General features: G+C 36.2%; 2 protein-coding genes across 4 annotated transcripts in view; one reads left to right on the forward strand and one right to left on the reverse strand.

Annotated features, from left to right (window-relative positions):
* The first annotated feature begins 2,833 nt into the window (after window positions 1-2,833).
* LOC121857823 lies at window positions 2,834-14,345 on the forward strand. The gene is made up of 4 exons (XM_042354084.1): window positions 2,834-2,960; window positions 7,805-7,888; window positions 8,800-8,931; window positions 12,848-14,345. The coding sequence occupies exons 1-4, from the start codon at window positions 2,877-2,879 to the stop codon at window positions 12,875-12,877; spliced, it is 330 nt and encodes a 109-aa protein (XP_042210018.1). The 5' UTR covers window positions 2,834-2,876; the 3' UTR covers window positions 12,878-14,345.
* A 795-nt stretch (window positions 14,346-15,140) lies between these two features.
* The window catches only part of LOC121857822 (glucose dehydrogenase [FAD, quinone]-like), a 47,376-nt gene continuing 42,617 nt past the window's right edge, over window positions 15,141-19,899 (reverse strand). For all 3 annotated transcript variants that reach the window (XR_006087276.1, XR_006087275.1, XM_042354083.1), the window contains one exon: window positions 15,141-16,595. The gene's annotated coding sequence lies outside the window, so the exon portion shown is untranslated. The remainder of the gene's footprint in view (window positions 16,596-19,899) is intronic.

Genomic DNA, 19,899 nt, shown 5'->3' on the forward strand with positions numbered 1-19,899 from the left:
TATTTTGTTTTGTTTTACTTTTATCCTCTTCACCACTGATCGGCTCGTTAGCCGCTTGGGCGATCAGTCACGTCTCTGTTACGCACTGTTGGCAAGTACTGGGCATACACCGGCTCCTTAATGTACAGTACCTGAACCTGCTCCAGTGTTGGTCAAGTCTTGTTTTAAAAGAGCTCACTCTCGGTGCCGTCAAACACTTTCTGGTAGATTGTTCCAAGAGTTCACAACTCTCATTCTGAAAAAGTTTGCCCTCACAGTTTTCTGGAATTGCGGCTTCTTCAATCTTGAGCTGTGACCCCTTGTGGGGCGAGCGTCCACCAGCTCCAAGTAAGGACACTCGACTGAGTAGTGCCCCTTGAGATGCTAAAGTCTTCCAATTTTCATTTTTCACTGTCAATACAACAGTTATACATTACCAAATATTGTGCTCTCCGGAAAAAAAATACATATTGTATAATACTATTTTTTGTTGGTTTACTTTAGCTAAAAGTACTCAAGTGTGCCATTTTCACCCTTACTGTAAGTTACACACTGACCTATCTTAGATGAACATCATCTTTGACTGTCTAATGGGTTTAGTCTAATATTCGTACTACATTGTTATTATCAATATCAATAGTAGTAATATAGTTGTAATATTAGCAATAGTGGAAGTATTAGCAGTAGCAGCAGTGGGGGCTAAGGTGTAGCTATAAGGGGAGGTTGGAGGCCATAATACGAAAAAAAGGGTATTACTGTAATAATAGTAGCAGTAGTGTTGTAGTGGAATCCTCCCCTACAAACGCCGTGTGTCGCTGACTGGTCGACCCCCGCGAATCTACCAGCGTATCCCTCGTGGTCAAGGTCAGGTAACCAGCGACGCCGAACAAAATACACACGCTCCCTCAGAAAGCTCTTCGCCCTACAGGAACTCTGAGCAAGCTTCGCCCGACTTAGTATCTCTTTAACACTGTGCTGTGCAACAATATATTGTAGTGGATTCCTCCCCTACAAACGCTTGTCGCTGAGTAGCCGACCCCGCGAATTCCCCAGTGTATGCCTCGTGGTCTAGGTCAACCAGCGCCTCCTTACATGACGGAGGTCAACTATTAAGCCACGCCTACCTCCGCTATATAAGACCTGACCTCGTGGTGACCTGCTCTCTTTTCTACTTACAGCAACCAGCAAGCAACACCTCCTCTTGCCTGGCGGTCCTCGCTCCCGCCGGCGACCATGGCGACCCACAAGCTGTCCTCCTCTGAGCACCCTCACCAACCAGCTCTCTACTCAACGCTTGTAACCACGCTGCCTTCCCAGCACCAAGCTGCATTGTACATCTAATACAATATGTATACAGAGAGCACATTGTGAGTTTGTGGGGTATGGGATGTTTGGGTTCTCGCTCAGGATGGGATGGAGAAAGGAAACTCACAATGTGCTCTCTGTATACATATTGTATTAGATGTACAATGCAGCTTGGTGCTGGGAAGTGGCAGAGTGGTTACAAGCGTGATGTAGAGAGAGCTGGTTGGTGAGGGTGCTCGGAGGAGGACAGCTTGTGGGTCGCCATGCTCGCCGGCGGGAGCGAGGGCCGCCAGGCAGAAGCTGAGGAGGTGGTGCTGCTTTTGCTGGTTGGTGTAGGTAGAAAGAGCGCGGTCGCCGCGAGGTCAGGTCTTATATAGCGGAGGTAGGCGTGGCTTAATAGTTGACCTAGACCACGAGGCATACAAGTTTCCTTTCTCCATCCCATCCTGAGTGTGAACCCAAACATAACGTACCCCACAATATATACGAGAAACACTGTGATTTTCTATTTCTACCTCAATCCTGAGTGTTGGATATATTTCATGTACGTACGTTGTGAGGCCAAACAAGAGACCCTGACAACCTGCCACGACAGTACGCCACAGTGTTTTATTATTATTAGTGGCAGCGTAATACTAATATGAGCTATTTAATTGACCTACTTTAACACCACACTCTAGTAGGCATATCGCATATGCCGATGGCAACATCACCTTTAAAGCAAGTTGGTCCACATTTCATTAGTTACATTAAATTTAATTTATACAAACGTAAAAACTATTATTGTATTATTTTTCGATAAATGACATTTAACATTGTATTGGACATTTTTTGTTATTAATTTAATTATTAATGTTAGGTTTATGAATGAAGTCATCTTTTAATCTTATATGTATAATAATACCGTGACAATTATTTTATAACTAATATTATGGATTTTATCCCACTATTTGTGGTTTTATGTAGTAAACTGTACTGTACATTCTTATCTAAGAAAATGCGGACGTTATGTTACTTATTTATAGTCGACTTTGTAAAAAGGATGTAAATGTACACTGAGGTAAAATATTTTTCATTAAAGTATGTTGCTAGAGTCTATTCTATTTTTAAATTCCAAGTAAATATAGAAACACTGACGCAGCAAATTAGGTTTCAGAAAAATTATGCATCTGTGAGAATGTTCGCCATAGTTACCGGGTACAAATTAAAGTAACATTTTCTAATCGAATCTTTTGTTCTTGATACTCATATATACTTACCACCTACTTAAAACTATATATTCTTTCCTTAAATGTGAGATGTAAGATTCTGGCGTAATAGTTAAAATATATTTGTTTTATTTTGATTGATGGGGGTAGTCATCCCTGTAAGTTTAGTTTTCTAATAGTAAAAGTAAGTCTTCAAACAAGTCATCTAATATTATAGAAACAGTATATCACGCCAAAATCTTGTATATTTTAGGTAAATAATCTATAATAAAACAAATTTATACCAAGAATGGATATATTTTAATAAGTCTAACCTTCATTTGTGAATCATAATAAAGAAGAATAATTATTGGACCTTGTGTGTGTTTTGAACCCGGCCTCACCATGAAGCTGGACGACGCCGCGTGCTTCTCTACATCAGGAGGACACAAGAGAAAGTCTGAATTTGGTACTGAGGATAGGAGAGCGGTAAGAACTAACAATATACCATATAACCTGATAATTTTTTTGACGATATTGAGTGGTTTTCTCTCATATTTTGGGAGTGTACTTGTGGCTTGGTTCATCGTCAGCCGGGTCTTGGTGGGAGCGCGTGGGACACAGACACAAAGAACACTATATGGTACATGACTCTTAAGAGGTTATTGAAAGCTTTAAACTATTTCTTCCAGAGGTTAAAATACTCTCGGGGTGCTATCTTTTGTGCAAGTGAAGTGTTTGGAATTTTGTGATTGTGTCTTTGCTACTGGATTCATGTTAACCCGCAATGGTATAAATGGGTTTTTCTTATGTAATTGAGGGTGATTTGAAAGAGGTTAACTTTGTTTTTTTTGTGGAACTGAATATTTATGGCGATATGACCCACCTCCACTACCTATGACAGTGAACTCATAAAGTGGGCAGAGCTTTGAAGTGGAGCAGAATTGGGGTTAGGGTCATCACATACCCAAGACAATTCGTACCCACGCCAACTCGTACCTAGATAACTCGTACCCAATTCACGAGATAAGTCGTACCCTAGATTACTTACACCCAATTCAAGAGATAATCCATACCTATTAGTATATACTATATACCTTGCATTTTAGCTTTTATCTATGATTACAAAAAGATTATGTAAATCTTGTTGGACAGTGCAGTGAAATAGGGAAATGTAATACAGGCTTTAAAATGGTTGCATCTCATTACATAAGTATGTTATTCCGTCACACAAACATTGCACTACAAGTACATATTTCACATTATGTGGTTTAGAATAACTTTATTGCAGTTTACAGATTTTAGGCCAATAGATTTGGCAGTTTCAATTTATAAACTGGGCAATGTAAATTTTTAAAATGGTCATAAATCAACAAAATATAGACATGCATACAAACAGATTGATTTTCCAGCTCCAGCTTTTTGTAAACAAATCAGTTAGTATACAGTATATAATTCGAGGCTCCTCTCTGGTACTTCTTCCGGTATAATGAAATTGTTCTACGGAGTGGCTGACATCGTGACATCGTCATTAATTTCTTCTTCTGACATGTCAACGTCAAGAATGAAATACAGTAGTAATAAGGATATAAAAGAACGAAGAGTGAGAATATTGGCCAACGCATATACAGTTAGTTATGTTTATTGTATGTTAATTATGCTCTGGATAGATTTGTTTAAAAAGTCACTACCACATGGAAACAAGACCAGTATGAGTAACTTAACGACTTGAGTATGTGTCACCCAAATTCACGCTATTCATATATTAAAATCAACCTTGTCCACATTTTCTTCAAATTACGTGTTAGTGATTGCGCTGTGTACTGACAAAATTTTCGTTTGTAATTCCCTTTAAAATAGCTGGCAAGCTTAAAAGTGAGAGTTTTGTGGTGCTGAGAAGAAAGAGACACCCATTTTAGATTTTCTATGTATTATCTTCGCATTTTCGACTTACGGCCAATTCGACTTATGACCTGGATTTGAGTCCTTAACCCTGTTGTAAGTCGAGGGGTGGCTGTATAGGTTAGGTTAGGTTTACTTAGGTTAGCACATGATTTCAGCCATTTTTATATTTTTTCCCCCACTTATAAATTATCCTGTAATAAAATGAGTGAGAACTGGGTATTTTTAAACTCATTTTCAATGAAAAACAGTGGAGGGTCATGATCCAAATAATTACCTTAGGTTTTTCTTATGTTTTCATATTGATTTGAATGAACATGACCTTTATTTCTAGTATTAATGCCTACTTAAATGACACAGGGTACAGTCATAGCAGCCGTATGTGAAACTGTTATTACTGTATTTTACTTATGGACAACACAGGAATTTTAGGAATTTTATCTTTACTGTAGGTAGTTTTGACAATCCTAAAACACTTTTCTTCTATGATGCCTCCCTCGCTGGAGGGTCCAGGGGGGCGAAGCCACATGGTGAGGTCAGGTTAGGCTATTTGTGAGGGAAATGTCATAGAAGAAAGGTAGGTAATTTCTGAGGACAGCAGTACCACTTGAAGGAGTTGTTCCATTTTTTTTTATTTTTTTCCCACCGATGTTCTTATTATAGTATTTTAAGAGGCGACAACTTTTTATTTTAATTAAAATATTTCCTTTTAAAATTAGTTTATTGCACAGGAAGAAATTAATAATTTACCATAAATACTCCGAAAAACCCGCGGAGTCGGTGCTGGTTGCTGTCTGCTCAGTTTGTTTACAACCGACCTGCTTGGTCTGAGCATACTCTCACATCCACAAAAAACGTAAAATTACACCATGACGCTACAACAAAGTTGCATTCTTTGGTACCAGATATCAAAATAAGTACTTTCTGTTTAATGTGGCCGGAAGTTGGGTATACTGTACAGTCGACCCTCGTTAATTCGGACCCCTTTAATCCGGATTTCGGATAATTCGGACAAAATCTGAACGAACTTTTTTTTTTTTTTTTTTTTTAAGATTTGTAGGAATATTACCTACACGGACCTTAAGCTAAAATGCTGGTCCACCCACTGCTGGGATAAAACACCAGCGTCTTTTTGGTCAAATGTAACATCACCACTAGTGTGGGGGGGGATGCAACTTTTAGCTTCAGACATGAAAAATATTTACCATTTACTGCCAGTAAACAATGGAAACATAAAATTTGTACCAATTAGTAATGAAAAGTTGTGCAGTTCCTTCAGCAAATGAAGCTCACCAACTTACAATAGGCTAAATTACCTTACAACGTGTTTTCAGTAGTCTATGTTGAAGTTCTTAGCACAGGCTAACTTATCATATCATATACGGTATCACAGTTCTCATTGATCTACAAAAAATACCGGTAATAAAAACCTTTTTGATATTTCACACTTAATATAATACCCGGTAATCTACTTCAACCTCCTATTGTTTACAACGACACATGACGCACCACCAGCTGTTGAGTATTAGCTACACGGTACACGTGTTTTTCGAATCGTTTTCAGTTAAAAAACTTACATCACATGTATATTTTACCTTAACTGTGCCTGAATGAATATATTCTCGGAAATAAATAGTAGTTTTGCTGAAACGTGATGTATTTTAATGTAAAATAGGATAAAATACATGATGAAAACAAAAGATTTTACCTAACATTCCGATGTTCTAGAGAAGTTATTCGTTTTTTTAATAGTTTTGGTTAAAATACTGTTATATTACAATGGTATTCTATTCATGCTGTGCTTGATATAATGCATTCACGGAAATGTAATATTTTTGCTGAAATGATGTACGTCTTACAGTGGAAAGTGGGATAAAAATCGTGACGAAAACAATGACTTTGAAATATAATGCAATATTAACCCCTAAATCGGTTAATTCGGACAATCGGCTAAAACGGACACCCTTCCCCCCTATTAGTCCGAATTAACGAGGGTTGACTGTACGTAGTAACACCTTGTTTATTTTGTTTGTCTTCTTCATCTCTTCCATCAAGTCCTTAGCAGACAATCCTACTCTTCCAGCATGGAACCTGACTGGCTTTTCATCTCCAGTAAAATTCTCCTTGAATGAGTTGTCTTGGTAGCTGTTAACAAAGTGGTGAATTAGGCAGAAGCCCTTGTCTACATCCTTAAAAACAGTTCTACCAGTTGATGTAGCCAAACCCAATTTATGACTAATATCACATTGATGCATACCCGATACCATTTGTCTCATAGCCTACATATTTTCATCCATAATGATGCTTTTCTTGTCAAGTTGGCCAAATCACCAACACTCTCACTAACAGGACTATATCTAGATTCTGTAGGCCAAAAAGAAGTTAAAAGGGGTTAGTACCATGATAAAGTTGCAGTGCATTTTTGTTAGCCTGCCAAATAGTGTGCTGCTAATGTGTGAGTTTGTAAATTTTCCTTCCCGGGAGTAGCAGCTCCAGAATTGCCCAGTCAGAGCTGAAGTGTTCGTTTTGCAAATATTTGTTCAAACCTCATCTGCTTGTGTATTCACAACAGAATTTTTGGATATGTGTAAATTAGATGTTTCAAAGGAAGGCCTACAAAATAAATACAAGTCCAAGTAATGGTAACTAAGTTAATTTTTGTTTAAAATTATTGTGTGGCTATGGAAATTCATATCACAAATTCTTGTTTTCACTCCGATGAGGGTTTTTATTGCTCCAACAGTCATGACCGTTAACTGCCCTGATTAAACGAAATACAGTATGGCTTCATCTCTGAAGACAATATCAGATAAGTGTTGGTTTTATGTCAGATTTAAGCACTACCCACTCTTTAAGATTCAGTTTTTGGTTGGCGTCATCCACTGTAGTTGAAGTTCTTGAAAGAAACTAACCTTGTAAGGGTGGAATTTGTGTTGCTATTAAGTTCTAGCAACTGCAGATTGGTTAACTCCTACTGCTTCACCTAATTTTCTCAGTTATTTTCTGGTGTTTATTGTAACTACGTACTTCTAAAACATTATTTCAACTGTATAGAAACAGGGAACAGCTGGTATGACTTCCACTCTAATTCAAGTTATAATGTTTCACCAATGAATTTCTGACATGGCAATGGCATGTCAGTTGTCTTTCATTTAATCTGACTTGCCTCTGTCTGGCTTTTGCTGTAACTATTTAGGAGCACAAGTTCTACCTGCTCTTGTAACGGTAAGTGGAGAAAACAAAAAGTGGGAAGTGGTAAAAGAGAAACCCCCAGAACTAGGAGGAAAGGCATTTGGGAGAGTAGAGTAAAGTTGGGTGGAAAATAACAAGAGGAGGCTTAAATACCACATCTGCATATATACAGTACTGTACTTAACTGCATTATTATTTTGGTTAAGTCGTGTCATGATAGCAGGAATGTTGTTTTACAGAAGCGGCCACTGGTGCAACAGAGGGTAACGATAGATGTTGATGTACTACAAGCACGAGTACAACAAGGTCGTGTTGGTTCTCAGGTGAGTGGGATTATCTGTTGGTCATTTCTGTACAACTTTCTGCAAAGAAAAAGTTATTGTTTATCAGTAATTTTGGTGCCGGCATGACAACCCATGTCACTTGTTAAGTCAGGTCAAAACTGTGCCACCTTAGATCCACCACTAATTTTTGTATATTTGATATATAAATACAATTATTATAATATGGTCATTGTGTCTGTGTACAGATGAAAATCCAAGGCCAGTCCTGTGGCTTCAAAACTGAATCTGGTTTTATGCCTCTGGCTTCGAAGCTGAAGTCATTGTTCTTCCTCGAGCTTCGAAGCCAAAGCCTTTAGAAATTTTTAAAGCCAAAGCCAAGTAAAAAAAAAGCTTGATCTTCATGCCTGAGAGGTATTTATAAGAAAAAATCAGGAATTGAACTTTGTATGAGATAGATTTATACATGAGTACAGTATAATACTGTACAGTACAGTATTTACAAGAATATATCAAATTTGTACATGAGTTCAGTATATACTGTAGAGTATTTACAAGAATATATGAAAAATTGAGCACTCTGAATAAAAACCAGACATAACATTTTTTATTTTAATTTTTAACTTAATACGTAAAATTACGTATGAAACTCTAAGGTGATAATTTGGATCATACGCAATTTTGCTTATGAAAACCCCAAGAGTGTTAAGCTGTTGTTGTCATGTGTCATCTGCAAATTTTATCTATACTGTACTAATTTCTACTTCCATTTCACTTACAATACTAATTTATCTATTTTCAGAGATTAATAGTCAAGAATGATTCTATGAACAGGGAACAACTTACTCTAACCAATCATTTGCAGTTACATTACCTTTGGTAAATTTACTAATGAAGGAAAATAATAATTTTCAAATTAATTTTCGGTATTACTGTCCTTTTCAAACTTGCAGGTATTGAGTCGAAGGGGGAGCCATGCAGTTAAATACCCAGTGAATTGTGATCCCATAGATGGGGTGTCGCCCAACATCCATGCCATGCAAGTCAACCGTACCTCTTGTGCTCGTTGTCTGCAAGGAGAACCGGTGAGTTCTTGATGCTTAGAGGTTGCTGGTGTCTACCATTGTATTTTTCTGCATTGTTGTCTTAGAGTAAAACAATGAGACCAAACAAGGCCACCCATACTTTATTTATGGATGACCCACTTGTACAGTATTTACATAGTCAGCAGTGATGTGCTGAACACATCAAATGCATGGTAAGTGTAATTTGTAGTACTATATACTGTAATCTGATTTTTCTAGTGGACAGTAGACCCTGTGGATTGTGCTTCATACAGAAGAGGGTCTACTGATGCATCAGGTCTACCTACTGTATTTGATTTTATATTATGTTTTGAACTTCAGGCTTATGCTGAACCAGTCCTCAATTGCTTGAGTTTTTAAATTAATTCTAGACTATGAGAAGTCTTGTGATGGTTAGTTTTCAGCTTCTCTAGACCTAGAGTGACAGCAAGGAAGGATGTGATTAGTAATACAGTTTTAAGTACCCAAATGGAATTTCTATATAACACAAATCCCTTCTGAATCACAATACAGGTCTATGTCCCAAATTGTGGCTTCCTCATTTGTATTATCAATTCTTGCAGTACCTGTAGTAATCTGTGTTAGTCAGAATCTTCGATCCACAGAACTCCAACAGACAAAATTTATTATTACAGTATTTTTTTTTATCATTCTGAGGAATTCCAGAGGAAATCTACCCATTCTTGATATCAAATTAATTTCCGAGAAAATCCTTCGTTTCGAGCATGGGAATGAATTTCCAAGGGTATGCATCATGTTTCCAACAACGGGGACTCATGCCGGGTGGTAGGTGGAAGGCTCAGCGTGCTCGTGATTTACGATTGGCCACTACTGTCATGTGACTGCATGGGATGCTTATGATTGGGTGTGTATCATGCAGGCTAGCTCATCAAACTCTTGCATCGTGACACTATTAGTTGATTATCTGCTGCCATTGTACAAGCTTGTTCGCTCGCTCACTGCTGTTTTTGCATATGATCTGTGTTGTGCAGTACTGTACCTTAGTGTACCAGCATATACTCAGTCAAGAATACATTTAAAGCAGTGCTAAAACATAAAATAGTGATTATTGTTATGTATCTGTATACTGTACTTTCAGTAAGCCGGAAAGTACTTAATGCAAGGCTGGAAGCTACATGCCTATGCCACACTTACGTGTGCTTCTCATACGGCGCTGGCACATCACCGCACTGCCAGTCCAATGATGAAGTTTGTCGATGATCGTGTTATTCCAAACATAAGCCCACGTAAATATATAAAAAGGTGTAAATTAACTGCACACATTATTCTAAAAATGGCGGAAACCAACCACTCATAGTCAAGAGGTACCTACATCCAGATGGAGGGAGTTTCTCCAGATATATTGTAGTGAATATATATCCTTTAGAAATGATGCAAATCATTGTGGAAGCATTTTCATTGCACTACTGTACATACATACATAGTTGCTGTGGTAACATGCAGTGTGCTGTCAAGAGCTTCTTGGTCTTGTTTCTTACATAATGCATACATGAATGTTTTTGGTGGTACTGCTACATTTTCTTTCTCCTTTAAAGGTTCAGTGAATCCCTTTTCAATATTTCTCCAGATTTGAGTCTGAAAGGGATGGATTATCTTGGATACACGTGCAGGAAGTTTTTAGGATAAAGAAGCTGGAAACTATTTAGACTTAATTGGTATTCATATTTCTTCTCTGAGGGTTTAAAAATGTTTTACTGACAATACAATACTTTAATATTATATATACTGCATGTATTCTTGCCAGACCTCTGAGAGATGTTTATTGTGGCTCTCCCCTTAGGTGTTTAAGGATGTTTCCCAGTCCTTATTTTAAGGAGACCTTTGAAATCCTAATATGTCTTTAGGTCTCTTGAATAATTTCTTAGTTTCTTTGATTTTATTGGAACATTTGAGGTAAATGTGTTTGAATTTAATATCCATTAAAATGGTCCTTCTTGCATTGATTTCAGAAAGGAGACTTTTCGGGCCAGATACCTTATTACTTGGAAGTGTTTCATTTTTTTTTTACCATTCTGTAGACTGGATGAGTTTGAGAATACAGCTCAAGTTTTATGTGTAAAATAAGATTTAACTTAGGCTGGAATATATTAACTCTCATCCTGGGAGTTGGAAGATAGCTCTCATTATTCATTATATGGTACTGTCAAGGCTGTGAATTCTTGTCTCAGAAACCTGAACTATTTCAACATAAAAAATTATCATTCCATCACACAGAGTGTACTTGCAATGTGATTGTTTGAGCCATCACATTAACTCAGACAAACTGTACATTTTGGGCCTAGACCTTAGGGATATGCCTATCAGTTTTGTCTTACTAACAAGCATCTGATATATTCTAGGGGTGTTATTTAGATATGAAACATTACTGATAAGTTGTCTGGTGTTGGGAAGTTTTTAACATTAACATCTTTGTCCTATACTGTTCTCTGTTAGTGTTAAAATGTATGAGTTTGCTTACCTTTCTTATGGGGTGCATATGTAGGAATGGAAGATGAAGTAGTTTAAGAAGAATTAGACAAATGTTTCTGGTTTTGAACAATTGGTGGAAGATGTTTTGCAACTATTATGTGACATTATATGACAAGAAGTTGATAGTAGATTGTATGTCAGTAAGAGTTGTACAGGAACCACCTACAATACTGTACTTCATTTTTATTTTTCAACAATTAGTACTTATTTTGTGATTTCTAAGGACTGAACAGAAGCCCTCAAGTGCAAATTGGGCATATTACAGTGTCACTTCACACAGCTAAGCATTACACATCATCAATACATTTAAAAAATAAAAATAAACAGTAGTTTACATAAAGTTTTGACTATTACTGTCACGATTATTTTTCACAGATACTGATTTATGTAGAATTTTACTTTTTTTTTGCAGTACTTGAAATGAAAAGGGTAAATATTAAGAGTGATTAGATATTGTGAGAAAGCCTTTGTTTGTCCTTGATCCTGACCTCCCTGTATTATATCATGAAAATATTTGAAAGTGTGGAGATTTTGTGGGTTGAGGTACAGCTCTAGTGAAATCCAGTGCTTTCATAATTATGATCTTACTGGTTCTATCCTAAACTCTTCTTTTACCATCACAAAGGTTGGGTTTGAAGCAGATTTCTGGTTTGTATTGTAGTCAAGTTTGGTGTATAGTATTCCATTTACTATAGTTCTTGCAGAACATTTTAGTTTGGTGACAATTGTATTTAACCCATCATAAAGAATCCAATCCAATCCAGAGCTTCAGGAATTTTTTAATTAGTTTAATTGGCATCTTAATTTCATTCTGTCACTGTATCATCTTTCACTTTTTCTGTTCCACCTCAGTGGTATTTCTGCAAACTTTTGTATTTGCTATGATGTTTCATGACTGCTACTACTCAGACAACGGAGCGATAGACCACTCTATAGTGTAAAATCACACTTGTTTACAGTAAACTTCATAGAAATTTACACACATCCAGCTGATAATTATTTTGCTTTAAACAGTTGGCTCTTGGTGAAATATAATTTTCCCAGGTGGTAGGTTCTTGGAGTGGAAATTTGGCTAGCTGTTTTGGCAAACTAATCTTTTACTTTTAATTTGTTGATCCTCTGGGGATATTGTCTTTATTTTGAGATTTGTTATTTCTTCCTTGTTTGCACCATGCCTTTATTTTATTTTATGCAGAGTTGTATCCCATTTGGTTAAGAATTGACCTACAGTTGACAAACAAAGATAATTTTTGTACAAACAGCAGTATGCATTCAATACATGCCTTTGGACTTTTTATTCTCTCAGTGGAGCATCTTTAGATTGCATAGTATGTACAGGAATTTTGAAGCAAGCATATTTTCGTTTAATCTGAACCTGTGTTTGTTTTCTTGTTGCCAGATAATTTTATTGTTACTTTTGTTTCAGGGTCACTTCCGTCACATCCTGGAGAAGTAACCAGTGAATATACGTGTTTTTTTTTTCACGAGTACCTGCCCTAAGTTAAGACGGGGGGGGAACACAGAACCGCTGGAGGGGCGTTTGCAAGAGTTGGGGATAAGGAACAACTTGCAAGGTAGAATGATGTTGTGCAATACCGGAAACTTGACAGTGGAGTGAATACAGTATTTGACGTTAGGGAGAAACATCCCATAGGCGTTCTAAACGGGTCTTGTGATGAAATTTGAGGTTTTTCGCTCCTGATCTCCGTATTTACTGTCATCATTATGCTCTTACTCACAGAGATTATTGAAGTTGCATAATTGTTTAATGTTGCTAGTGTTTTATAATTTAGTTGTGACAATATCAGGTTTATACAAACTAATCAAATTACTGGTCTGAGAAAACCGGTGGCTTTTACTTTACAATTAATGTGTATACTTTTATTTTACTAGCTCTTTTAACTTATTTTACATGGCTGCTGTAGGTTTAGGTTGAATTTTCTCTCAAAGTTTCTGAATATATCCTGTTTGAGATATTGTGGATTATATAAGTTGATTTTTCGTATAATCTTTTAAAATCTCATTCACTCTATAATCTATAACTATATACTGTACTGTATTCTTCAGTGTAGATGCACTTGATATGTTAACATAGAGTTGTGACTGTTTTGAGATGTACGACAAATGTAATGAACATGAGAAATGCGAGTTTGTTTCTTTAATTTTTTTCATTTTTCAACACATTGGTCTCTGAAACATACAACAAAAACTATTTGCTTTAAAGTTCTATTTGATATGGTTAATACTGTCTTGCTATAATCCAATACACTGTTTGTAAAGTGATGAATGGGTTAGGGAGAGGCACTTGTGATTACAAATTATGTGAATTGGTTTTCTGTGTGTGTGTGGATCTAGTAAAGCAAACTTCCTTTGACTTTCTTGTCTGGTTAAAAAGTTTAATTAGTGGTAGAGGAGTACGTACTTGGGGTATTTTTGGAAATATAGTCGAGGTTTTCCTTGAGTATGCTTCAGATTATAGTCAAGGTTTCTTTCTTGGGTATACTTCAGATTATAGTCAAGGCTTACCTCAAATTATAATCAAAGTTTTTCATGGGTATTACCTGAGATTATAGTTGAGGTTCTTCTTGGGTTTATCCCAGGTTATATTTGAGGCATTTCTTGGGGATACCTCATAGGTTAGACTTACCTGCATAGAATCGTGTTAGATTTGTACAAAAATAGAATTGGCGTGAGGTGTGAGAATTTGTTAAAGGACAAGAGAGATTATAAAGAAAGATTGAAATCCTTCCCCTGACCCCTTCTGCATGACTAGGCTAAGTTACTACAGTACTGTATTTAGTTCACAAAGATATTGGAGCATGTGCCCAGTCAGCCTCCTAAGGTACAAAATCAACATGCCATTTTGTAAACCTGTAATGGATCACAATCACATTTCTCAAATAAATAGTCCAGCTACATACAAATATTTATATATTTTTATCCTCTTTATTGTGTAAGCACATATATATGGTGCATAAAGTGGCATCATAAACTTTTCCTTCTGTTATTTTAACACTGTTCATAAACATTTGTTTCATTTGTCTTTTTTTTTGTGGAAAGTAGTTTGAATGAAGGACAGTGAATGAGGGAATTTGTGTTGCTCTTGGTTCCAGCCACTGTATAGCAAAGCAAGGAAGAGCTTACAAGAGTCTTCTCTAGCTATCTGTTGCCTTTACTCCTCTCCCACTTTCTTGTGGTGAATCAGCAACACATTAACTTCAAAAAAGGGATAAAAGTGCTTGACAAGTGTGGAAATTTAAGATACCAAGACATTAAGTAGAAATATCCACAAATACTTGCACATACCTGCAATTTCTATATCTGCAGTTTGCTTTCACATTGATTCACAACATCTCATATCACATCACTGTGCTTGCAAGATGTAAGGGAAAACTATTTAGGCTTGCTTTGAGTGTTGCAAGTGATTGTACCTACTGACATATTTTGTAGTATTTTATTTACCCCTTATCCAACAATAAGGACAAATGTTTGTCTCTTGGCATAAGACATGAATACTAAATTCTTATGAGGAAGTGGGAGAATTGTAGTGTGTTTACGGGAGCAAGGGGTATCACAGCAGTTACTGAGAATGCTGTACTTTCCTAAAATATGTTTGATCAATAATTTTAAATTACATTTAACTATTGTTGAATTTTGAGTAATTTAGCTTCAGCCTGTCATTTGACCCAGGCATTCATATGTTTGCAACTTGATTAAGGGACCACCCATTTCTTGACCCAACCCATCATACATATCATACCTGGCTTTGATGCCATCCATTCTTTGACCCAGCTGGTCTAGCTACTCTTGCTTTTCCTAACTTACATTTCACTTTATAGCAGTGTTTAATAGTTCAGATGGATTTGTAGGGCCACTTGTGGTAAGGGGAACACCTTGGCAGAACACAATTGCCAAAGTAGTAAGAATTGATGTATAACTAGAAATGAAGAATGAATATGTTTGTATTTATTATTGTTTCTGGCCACCTACTATGGCAGAGGCTTGGAAAAAGTTAATAAAAATGTGGGTGTTTGTATGTGCAAGGGTGAAGTCAGAGCAATTTAAAATATGGAAAAGTTGAAACAAATGGAGGAAAGATGAGAGTAAAATTAGGAGCATCTAAAATAGTAAGAGAGAAAGAAGTGCTGTTGTTGATAGATGGAATGTGAACTTGCAAGAGAATTAGTCCCAGCTAATTGTGTCAAATTAGTGAGTGAAGTGAGGGTTATTATGAGTACATGTGTGCTCAGACATGAGAAGTAGGAAAGAAAGGTTGTGGGAAGACCTGCAAAACTACATTGAAAGTTTAAGTGTGGAAGAGAGTAGTTGTGATAGGGGATTTAATTTAAAATTTGGTGAAGTGGAAGTGGAGGCTTTTTATGGAAATATGGACTGCCAGGAATGAATGGAACTGGTGAGAGACTGATAAATGTGTATGCTAAAAGAGGGTTGATAGTGAGGATATATGGTTCAATCTGAAAAAGAGGAACATTTTAATGGAAGTGGGGTAATGTAAAAGATAGACAATCTATGGATAGAAAAGGGGAACTTTAGCTGATTGATGTGGATCTAATATGAATGTTTATTTTCACATAATGAAAAAGAGGTGTAAAAAAAGTGGCTCATTAAAACAAATCTTATCTTTTTGGGCATGTGTATATCAGGGGATCCCATTGTACAGTAATACATAAGATGCTTAGGGAGAGTTTCAGATCACAAACACTTTCCTAATGTATGCTTATTCACCAGGAAATATGCATGTAACACAATGAGTTTTTAATTGTCAGATGAAGCATCATACAGTATGGCACAAAGCACTTTACAGAGTACAGTGTATAATTTAAATATGTGAAATTTTTATATTTATACAATATTCTAATATATTTAATGATATATGAATCAAATTTTGTGGTTAAAGTAGAAGGCAGGTGTGTCAGGAGGGATTTGTTTGAGAAATACAAAGTATTCCTACAAACAGTCCACTAGAAAATTACAGCCTCTTGAGTGTTTCATCCTCCAGAAGATATTGACACTTAAAATTTGCAGGACGTGTACTGTATTTCCAAGTCCATTGTCATCACCAAGGCTTGGGAGACAATGAACCTGGTGTAGAATCCACAATCTGGGAGTTAATGAAATTACCTATGTTTTCAATGAGGACATGACTGCTGAATCTGTTGAATAAAGAAATTGTATTGGAGAAACCTAAGGAGGACATAATTATGAAAAAAAAATGAGTGGGGATGTGTGTGTGTGTTTTAACATAAATGAATCATATGACTCAACTTAGCATGCATAGATAATGATATGAAGCATTGTACAACAGATCATTGTGGATTTGAAGGATTCACTTTATGAACATGAACAGTGTATTCATGATAAGGATATGAAGAAAATGTTTGGTGACTATTTCAACTTTTAGATTGGGATATTTTCTGTCACTTCCACATCAATCTCCCATTCTGTTTCACCACTTTGAAGTTTCTGTATCATACAAAAGTAGTAGAGGAACAGAAATGAGAGAAGTTTTGCTTCACTAGACAGAAGAAGGGTAATTAGTTTATGGAAAGATGCTGTAATAGAGTGAAAGTATTTTAAATGTGTTTTGAAAACAGGATAGTACCTGTATAGTAATGCTATGAAAAGGGAAAGAATAAAAATGCTTAAATGGGACACAAAAAATTAAACAATATGTAGATAAATGTCAGATAAAATGATGAGGTGGTTTGAACATTTACTGAAAGTAAAAGTTTTAAAGTAAGTTTAAGTTCAAGAATATAATTGTCAGAGGGCAGTACTTCAGGTTAACTTCACAATGGCATGTGCTAATATATTTAGGGGAAATTTGGAGTTAGTCACAATGCTAGATTTTACCAGCAAATGAAACAAGATGAAAATGATTGATATGTGTAACTTGGTTATGTTATTGAATTGTACAATATCACTTGATGCATCCAAAGTTCATAATGGAAGAAAAAGCAAATTAATCAAAATGACATTATACTCAACAAATTTTAGTGTGTCTATTAATTACAATAAGGTTATCCCTGCCAAGTGTGAATAAATTGATCCTTTCCTTGGATTAAACCATAAACTGTGTTGTGGAATATGATTCTGTAGTGTACTTTTTTCTTTTGACTCTGAGCATCACTGTCTTTTTTTTATCATGTTTAGAATCTTTATCCAGCTGCAATGTGGGATGGCAGGCAGCAAGAACAAACAGACCTTTTAATTTGTTGTCATCCATTCACTCTTACTGTTGAAACGTACCCTTAAACCACTCAGTGGCATGCTCTACAATTACTGTACAGTAGTCTCATACACTGCTTCCTCCTGAATGTCCGTCTCCCTACCTGTAGTATATATTTCACCCTATCCTTCAATCTCTCCCATTGTCTACTCTTATATACTATACTATACTTTTATCAATCCCAATCTTTCATTTCAAGTTATCTCAAGGTGCCCACACCACCTAAGTAAACACTAAGTCAGCTCCTGCATCCAACATTTTTTCTCTTCTACATTTTCTAATCTTTATGCATGTACAGGTATTTCTTATTTTCTATGTCCTATTCACCTTACATGGTATTCTTGGGCACATTATTTCCATTGCTTATAATTTTCCTTCTCCCTCTGCATGCTGAATTTGTTCTTCATACCCATGTAGTAATACCACCTCTTTGCCTTTTCTGATATGCTTTTCTCTCTCCATGCACTTGTTACTGTCTTTCCCTCCTCTTCTCTTTGATTCAGTTTGTCACTTGTTTCTTTAGCTATGAAATATACTCCCAAATATCTGGAACACTTCATTTCTTCCATGCTATCTCCTTTCATACAAACATTTTCTTTCTCCATTTCTCTTTTCAATATATTTTCATCATTTAACTTTTTTTCACATTTCCTTTTTAGTCTTCTAGTACATATTGTATGCTTCCTCACTCATTTCCTAACATTTTTAACTATTCTTTTGAAACTCATATCCCTGTTTACCAAACTTATTCTTTTCCATCACCCATGTCCTAACTTCTCTCACAACCTCATCCATTAAAATAGTGAACAACCAGGTAACAGTAGACATAAAGCGACAAAGTAGTTCCCAGTTTATCTTCCAGACACACTTTACACATGCTTTCACTTTCCATATGAAAACTCTGAAAGGCATAGTATAAGATTTTTCTATGTACAGTAATCCACACATTTTCAAAATCTCCCATGCTAGTTCTCTATTGGCATTATCATTGCTTTTTCCTGATCTGTAAACTCATACATTCTTTCCTCTCTTCAAAATCTCAACTCATTTATGCAAACATCCTGTAACATCCTTTTCCTACCTGATCCAGCACTGCTCTTCCCCTGATATGCTTTGCTTCTGCAGCAATTCTTAAAAAAATAACAACCATGTACTTTTTTCTGTAGCAGTGTGCAGTACAGTGCTTAACAGATGCATTCTTCCATAAACCCTACATTCTTCCTTAAAATTCACTATTACACTTAAATCTCCCATCTCTATCATTTTTATCTCACACAATTAGTTTTCAATGAAGTTATTCAAGTCTTCTTGAAACTTTTTCCTTTCCAACTCTTTCTCACTACTGGGGATATGCTTTCACAATAATCCCTCTCTATTATCCCACTTTAGACTTTAAACCTTACATATGATGTTGTACTCCCCATTTCATTGATCATTAGCACCACCACACCTTTTGCTCTTGCTTTCTCTGCATCTTCAAACATAAATCCCTCAGTTGTCCACAGGAGATTTCCTCTTTTGCCTTTCAGTTGTGTTTCTTTCAAACAAGGATTATTCAAGTTACTTTCAATCATCCATGTAGTACTGTACCTTCTCCCACTACAGTTAAGTTCTTTTCATTACTGTTTGATAACAAAGGTACAAAGGCCAGTCAATGGCAAGGAGTAAATTTCAATGGACACTATGGGAAATCTACCCTTGCCTGTATATTGCAAGTACCATTATGTATGTATGATATGTATTTCTCCACAGATTGGAGTCTGGCAGTACAAGTTGTCATGATATATTGGGACCAGTCAAGATCAAGTGCACTTGACCTTGAAGATTTGTATAATTACACCTGTTTTATATCATAAGTTAGGATCTATACATTACAGTCAACCCTCACTTTACGCGGTCCCACATTCCGCGTTTCCACGTTTACGCGGTGCCCTGCCAGAACCCAGGATGCTCACATTCCGCGGTGGGTGTACCCCTTTACACGGGTGAAGTATAATTTTTTTTATTTTAGCTCATAAAATTCATACAAATTATCCGGCCAGAATATAATTTACATTGCTGGAATTCTTACAATTTGATGATCATTTTGAATATAAACATCATAGATTTTGCATTAGACATACAAATTTTAGATATAATGTTTACTCTTGAGTAAATATGTTATCTTTTGTGCAAAATATATGATATTTATATTCAAAATATTCCTGGTCTTACAAGGAATCCAGCAA

This window comes from Homarus americanus, unplaced genomic scaffold (assembly GCF_018991925.1).
Source record: "Homarus americanus isolate GMGI-L3 unplaced genomic scaffold, GMGI_Hamer_2.0 scaffold35762, whole genome shotgun sequence".
Lineage (NCBI taxonomy): Eukaryota > Metazoa > Arthropoda > Malacostraca > Decapoda > Nephropidae > Homarus > Homarus americanus.